The sequence below is a fragment of the Thamnophis elegans genome, chromosome Z (genome assembly GCF_009769535.1).
Source record: "Thamnophis elegans isolate rThaEle1 chromosome Z, rThaEle1.pri, whole genome shotgun sequence".
NCBI lineage: Eukaryota > Metazoa > Chordata > Lepidosauria > Squamata > Colubridae > Thamnophis > Thamnophis elegans.
In genome coordinates this window covers 38,593,154-38,600,373 of record NC_045558.1, presented here as the reverse complement: position 1 = coordinate 38,600,373, position 7,220 = coordinate 38,593,154, and the positions used below count along the sequence as shown (strand labels likewise).

Genomic DNA, 7,220 nt, shown 5'->3' with positions numbered 1-7,220 from the left:
TCATTTATCTCCCATTGCGCTGGGATACGGGACAAACATTCCACCGCGACCCTTGGCATGCGGGGTCCCTCTTCAAGACATCATTAAAATCATCCCTGCGCTTGTCTGACATCAATTGAAAAAGCTTCTCTTCCCACCCCCGCCGCCACCCTGCCCCATGTTCAGCTCCATCCAGGCTGGAAAAGCTTTTGCTTGCCGACACAGATGTAAAGAAATGTGCACCTCAGGTGGCAGCGCAGCGGCTTGCCAAGAAGGACCTGGCCCTAATCCTGTTGGCCAAGGAGATGTTCCCGGGGACGATTCTCCTGGGCACAGCTCGGTCTCTCCGGTAGACTGACTTATCGCTTCTCCTTTTCCGAACTGGGCAACCTTTCCCACATCCCCACCCCCATATGGAGAGGGGGAGGAATAAATATAAATGGTCCCATCGCATTTCGGACTGAGATGGGCACCAAAGGAGCGCGTGTGGGGCAAGGGATCGCCAACCCCAGTCAGCGTCCCTCATTCATGCATGAGCTTCTTCTACACCAAGGCCAGCAAGCGGCCCAGCACCAAGCGATGTCTGTGTCCCCGTCCATGCTCGATTTGCTGGCCAATTTGACTGAGAATCAGTCCGCCGGGGAGATTCCTTGCGTGGATCTCTACACGTGTTCTACTTCTGTGGCATCCTTGGGCCAAACACCTTTGTCCGCTGCGGAAGGGCTGCTGGCTTTGGAAGGAAGAGAAGTCGAGATGGAGGAAGAGGAGGAGGAGGAAGAAGAAAGACGGGTGGTGAGACGAACTGCTTTCTTGGGCAGGCCCAAAAGAAAACGGATCATCACCTCCACGCAGCGCCAGGCAGCCAACATCCGGGAAAGGAAGAGGATGTTCAACCTCAACGAAGCCTTTGAGCAGCTGAGGAGGAAGGTCCCTACATTTGCGTACGAGAAGCGTCTTTCCCGGATCGAGACCTTGCGCCTGGCAATCGTCTACATCTCCTTTATGACGGAGCTTCTGGAAGGCGACCAAGCTAGCTAAAATGCCGGGCTGAACAAGGCAGCTGGTGGGACACATGGCTGCATCCAACGATGGAGAAAAGGGACACCTGACACGAGCACTGCGACTGAGAAGGGCGGTTAGGGCGTCCTCTCCTCTTTTCTTATTCGCATTTCCCGGATCTCGTGTCCCTTCGAAGGAAGTAGACCCTGGTGTTTATCATCTCTAATAAGGCTGGGGGTGATGGGTATTGTAGTGCTTGCCAGGTTGGAAAATTGCCTTAGAGGCTGCAGTACTAAATTCGAGGGTATACCAGTGGATTGAGTGGAGAGAAGTGGTATACTGAGGTGTAATTTGAGAGGGGGAGACGACAATGGAGCGCTTCAGCCGCTTTTTAAAGAAGTTGGTATACAACCAGACAATTGACTTTCAGGGGACACGTTCAAGAAATGTAAAGGGTGGAATTAAAGACGTGTAGAGGTCTTTCAAAAGCAAAGGAATAGGGTATGAGTTAGAACGGAAAAAAATGGACAGTCTTGGTAGAGAAAAGAGAAGACTTGGAATAAGGCGGGAACTTCTGAATTACTCTTCATCGCTTTTAGGTGGAAATATTCATCTCATAGATTCAGGGACTGAGTGAAGAAAAAAGATTGTCCTCTGCTGATGAAGGTCCCGTCTTCTGAGACGTTAAATGCTTCTTTCCGTCTAACCAGTTCTTTAAAAATGCAGATTTCCTCAGCTGAGAGATGGGGGTAATTAGTGGGATCAGAGCAGATGGGGATAGAATGTTGACTTCCTTTCTATTCAGTAACAGAATAAGAATGATTTGGGGGAAAAAGCTATATGCAATTTCAAATTCTTTCTGTGTGTGCATGTCTATGCCCTGCATACTTGCACATTTTAAATGAACAGATGAAAACGTCCCTTTTTCATTGTGAGGTTTTTCTTTTTAATTGAAGAACATATTTTTTACAAGTATAAAGTTTTTTAAATGCAAACTGTTATTAGACGAACAGTGTTAAGTTTAGATTCCCCCCCATCCTCTCTCTCTCTCTCTCTCTCTCTCTCCCTCTCTGTCTCCCTCTGTCTCCCTCTCTCTCTCTCTCTCTCTCTCTCTCTCTCTCTCTCTCTCTCACACACACACACACACACACACACACACACACACACCAAGAAATAAAAATTAAGGAAGATCCAGATTTTCATTTTCAAGGGTGTGAAAACTGAGGGGTTGAATATATAATATCAAGTATTTGGCATGATAAATGACTTGTCTTCTTCCCCTCTTCTTCCTCTCTCTTGGGCATTAATGGGTCAAGAACATTTTTTACATCAGGTTTCCATGTATGTCCAATCCAAATCAGAATTATGCTCACACTCTAAATGTATACACATTATATAACTATATTTATAGTATGTACATTCTCCAGCATGCAAAATGGTCTCTTGGACTGTAGATGTGCTTCTAAGTACTATGCCTCAATTGGGCGGTTTGCTCATAGTAATTCTGATTCTCTTTCCATTTGCTATTTGCTTTCAATGAACAATATATCATTGAAGAGGCTATCAAATGAGTGAGGGACCAGAGCATTCTCCATCTGAGAAAACATTGTTCTTTTGGGACATTTAGCTTGAGGTGAAGAGGGAAAGTGACTTAAAGTGAAGATAAACTTTTTTGCCTTTCTAACTATCATGGAGTCCTATCTCATCTTTTGAAATGAAGGATAGGAGTCTCAGGAAAGACAGCATTAAGGTTCCTTCATATAGTTTTGCATAATAATACATATTCAAACTATGGAATTTTCTTTGCTCTCTGATTTGGAGTTCTGAAGTTCTACAAAGGCTAGATAATGGCTAGTATATACTCTAAAATATCAGAAACATCAGTATCAATTCTCTTACTGGGAAGTATGAGGTGGAGGGTGGTGAATGTGTGTGTGAATATGAAGCAGAAAGAAAAATAAAGTCATAAGAAGCAATGAAAATTGATGCAACAAGAAGAATAGGCAACAAGGGAAAGAAAGGAAGACCTGAAAAATGTCTTTAAAAGTGTCTGTCTATTAAATTCTATTTTTTTTAATGCAAAGTACTTTTCCCAAATGTTCTACTACTTCAACTTTCCTGTTACATTCTCCTTACTGGTTAGAATCAAATAGTATATATTTGTGTTTTTTTCCACTGTCTGAAGAAGACATTTATCAGCCAGGTGGATCATGCCCCAATTTTTGGAGTGTTTGGCGGAGCGGGTGATTAAAGACTTTGAGTTTTGAGGTGTCAAATTAGAGCAATATGCCAGATATTTGATAGATATCTATTTTAACATTTGTTGTTTAAAGGGTTCATTCAGACTTTAGAAATATACTTTAGCTCAGTAAGATCAAAAACATGAAGCCACAGGTAAGTTGATGATTGTTAACCAATGCTACAAAGCAGAATTTGACTAGATTTTGCAGTCAGTTCCCATATGTATCTTATGATAAATCAATATTTATATTATAAGCAGCTTTGGAATTCATTTCAAAACAGAATGTTTGACATGTTTAAATTTTCAGAAAGATTAAACATCTCTATTTTTAAACTCTCCTTCAAAATTTGCATTGTCAGCAAGCTAGTTCTGTTGTTTTTCATTATTACTTTCTATTTATTACTTTTCTACATGCTTGTTGCATGTGTATTCTTTGCTGTGATTTTGTAAATGCTTGATAAGCTACTTAGAAAGAACATAATACATGAAGTTTTTTTCTTCATGAAAGAAAGAAACATGAAGGAAAAACAACTTTAGTTTTCTGCAATCATTAAGAATCTTTAATAGATGTCTTAAATGTCTTAAATTCCAACTCTCAAAGTTACTTACCTGAAAAATCATCCCATGTAAACATTTAAGGTAGGCTTATATTTTTTTAGTTTAGATAGAGCCTTCTGAACAACCAAAATTTATAAGGCAGCCACTGCATTTTCTTTAATATCTCCATTTGCTCATAGAGCAAAATTCATGTCAGGTTGACAGCTAGCAATAGATGGGTGTAAGTAGTCCTCTAAACTGCTAAGTAGCCACACCTTTTTAACAAATGTAGGCCATGACTAATTTCTTTTGTTATGTATTCCAGCTGCATTTTGACACCCACTGAAATTCATAATGGATCAACTCAAGGAAAAAAAATACAAAGGCAAAGTGCAATAGATGCTAAAAGCCTATATTTATATCAATTTCTAAATTATCTTAACAGAAAACAGTCTTTACCTGACCTTATAGATATGCTTTATTTAACCTGCCCCATTCAAAGATAATATTGAAAGAAGCCAAATTGTAAATTGAATCCTATATCTTTAAGGAATATTGAATTGGATCCCAAAATTCTCTTTCAGATAAAAGATATTTCTTTTAATCAAACAGCTCCTCTTCATGGAAAGAAGGACCTTTAAGTCCAAACTTTCATCTAGTTTGCCAAATAGTCAAAAGAAAAATTATTGCACAGATAATGATTGCTGTTTATTACTGGGTTTGTTGCTCTTTTCATGATAATAAACCCACTAATATGGAGAATATAGAGAATTCATATAAACATTCTTATAAACAGCTGTAAACATTCTTATAAAGAGGAAATTGGATATGTAAGGCCTTCAGGCAGCACACTTATTTTACCACAAGTCATTTTTGAAAACTGCAGAAAACTTGAAAAAAATACAGAATTGGGCTTTAATTATATATTTTTATTTATTTACTAAGAAATTCAACCTTTGCCTCACATTTCTATCTGTAAATACAATATCAATGGAACAAAAGAATCATTTTATTCCATTAGTTGGTTCTATACCATATGTTTAGGATTTGGAGTTAACGTGGCAATCTAACTTGTTACATTAAAATAAAAAAAATCAGCACAAATGGAAGCTTTTGCAGAGAGGAAGAGAGAGGGAGAACAACTTTGATTGGTCTGCATTTTTAACTGAACCACAGTCCACAGACTAATATACATGAATCAGATGACAGTTATTCTTTGGACTGCATACTTCAATAGATTTTGCTAAGCAGTTCCTGGCTCGAACACCTCAAAATGGCATATTTTAAGGAAAACTACTCATCAAGATGTGTGTGTGTGAGAGGGAATGAGAGAGGGAGAGGGAGGGAGAGAGGGAGAGAGAGATAGAGATGAATTCTCAATCTGATACAAAAATTACATTGTGCATGCAAACTAACTTGAGTTAAGTTTAGATGGGTTCTTCCAATTTATTTCTGAAAGATATTTGCTTGGCAATAAAACGTGCACTTTTCAGTGACACCTGCTACTAAAAAGATAAACGCTATAGCCTGATTGGGAATTCTTAAAATACAGCCCTCTACACACTTAATTAGAAAGTAAGTTCTAAGACCCAAGTAGGCAAGCATATGTTTTGTGTATCAAACATTAAGTCTGAAAGCTAACACTCCATGGATTGTGTCAGCATCGGCTACAGATCCTGTTCAGAATCAATTTCAGATATCAATTACATGCATGGTCAAAAGTATGAAATTCATATACAATGAAAAATGGTTGAAAGAGCAGATATGCAAAGCATTATATGGGGGTTTGAACATGATTCATGACTATTCTTGTTCTATGATGGAAAACAATTGTTTCATTTTGCTAAAAAATAAGCCTGCCTTTCCTATGAATACAGTTTATTTTATTATTGACATGAACAGTATATAGATTTAATAAGTAGCATTAAAAGTGTCATTACACCTTGTCTAAAATGTATTCTCTCTTTTTAAAAAGAAGCAAAGCAAAAGTGAATGTAGGAATGGTGATTCTAAAATATACTAAAAGTGATTACACTGTTTGATTTGGGTCATTAGGCTATAAAAAGAAAACAATCAGATCACTAAAAATAAAGACAATGAAACAAAAAGGGAAGTTTTTCTGATAGGAAAGGGAGAATTTATGGAAAGTTTTCCCCTTTTATTTTTTAAATTACCGCTTGTATGGAATTAATTTTATTCTACATTGGTGTTGATATTGAATTTCCACAGAATCTTATCAGATCTCTAGAAACCTTGCCAAATGATCATTAAGATGAAATTTTAGCTGTATTTAAGATGATAATTTTCTGTATACAGAAAACAACTGTCAATCATGAATGGATGTGGAATTAGCCATTAGCCAAGAAATATTTCCTTTGCTCCTTACAACCCAACAGCAACAACAAAAAAATATCTGGGGTAGATCAACCAGACAGTTCAGTACCTAACACCCTATAGCAGCATTAAACTATTACAACAAAATATGCCCCATGCTTTTCCAGAGTACGGAGACAAAAGACTATTCTTTTGTACCAAATTCTACACCCAATCTGGGTGCCAGATTGGATGTACAAGTCCCAGAATTCCTCAGCCAGCTTCACCATTGCTAAGGTCTGAAATCTCCCAGATTAGCAAAGTATGTCACTAAAACAACAATCCTATGCTTATTTTGTAAGCAGAGCATTTGTAAATCCCACCTTGAATACCAATTAAAACCACAACAAACCTTGAAATTCAGATTCATAGATTTTTGTTATGACTTTTCTCCTTGCAGTTTATTTTGGTACTAGAATCACCTAGCAATCCTGATGTTGTTTTTGATCCTTTGAAATAGATGTCATCTTATTCTCTACTTGAGTTTTAAATAATCTTATGCTAATCTTGCTTGGTAAAACGAAAACAAAACCAATCTAAAAAGTTTTGCCTGCTTAAATTGACAATGGACCATGAACTTCATGAAACTTTTTCATGAATCCCTACATGGCTTGATCAATGTTTCCTAATTTCAGCAACTTTAAGATGTGTGGATGTCTAATTGGGAGATTCTTGAAGTTGAAGTCTACATATCCTAAAATTATTAAATTTGAGAAATACTGATTTTGGCCAATCTTGATCTACTATTGGTAGATCTCTAAGGGTTATAGTTGTTTCTTAAGGAAGGAGATGAGAAATAAACATCACTGCCTATTAGTCAGTGACATCTTCAAAATACTGTTTTATCTGTCTCTTCATCCAAAGGAGCATAATAACCAATGGGACAATTAGTTTGGTTGGTCAAGAACAAGAATGAGGGCAGCAAATAATTCATATACAGTAGAACCTCTGGTCCAGAACACTTCTGGCCATGACCTAATTACGTTCTGACCAAAAAATTCACTTTTTTTTTCCACGGCCAACTTCCCCTTCCACACCATTTTTTTCTTTTAGCACCAATTTCCAAAATTAGGTTTGGGTCACGACCAAA

The 7,220-nt window shown here is 37.8% G+C and overlaps 1 protein-coding gene across 1 annotated transcript; it reads left to right on the top strand.

Moving 5' to 3' along the window:
- The first annotated feature begins 558 nt into the window (after window positions 1-558).
- On the top strand, window positions 559-1,017 carry FERD3L (Fer3 like bHLH transcription factor). The gene has a single exon (XM_032235825.1). The coding sequence runs from the start codon at window positions 559-561 to the stop codon at window positions 1,015-1,017; it is 459 nt and encodes a 152-aa protein (XP_032091716.1).
- The last annotated feature ends 6,203 nt before the right edge of the window (window positions 1,018-7,220 follow it).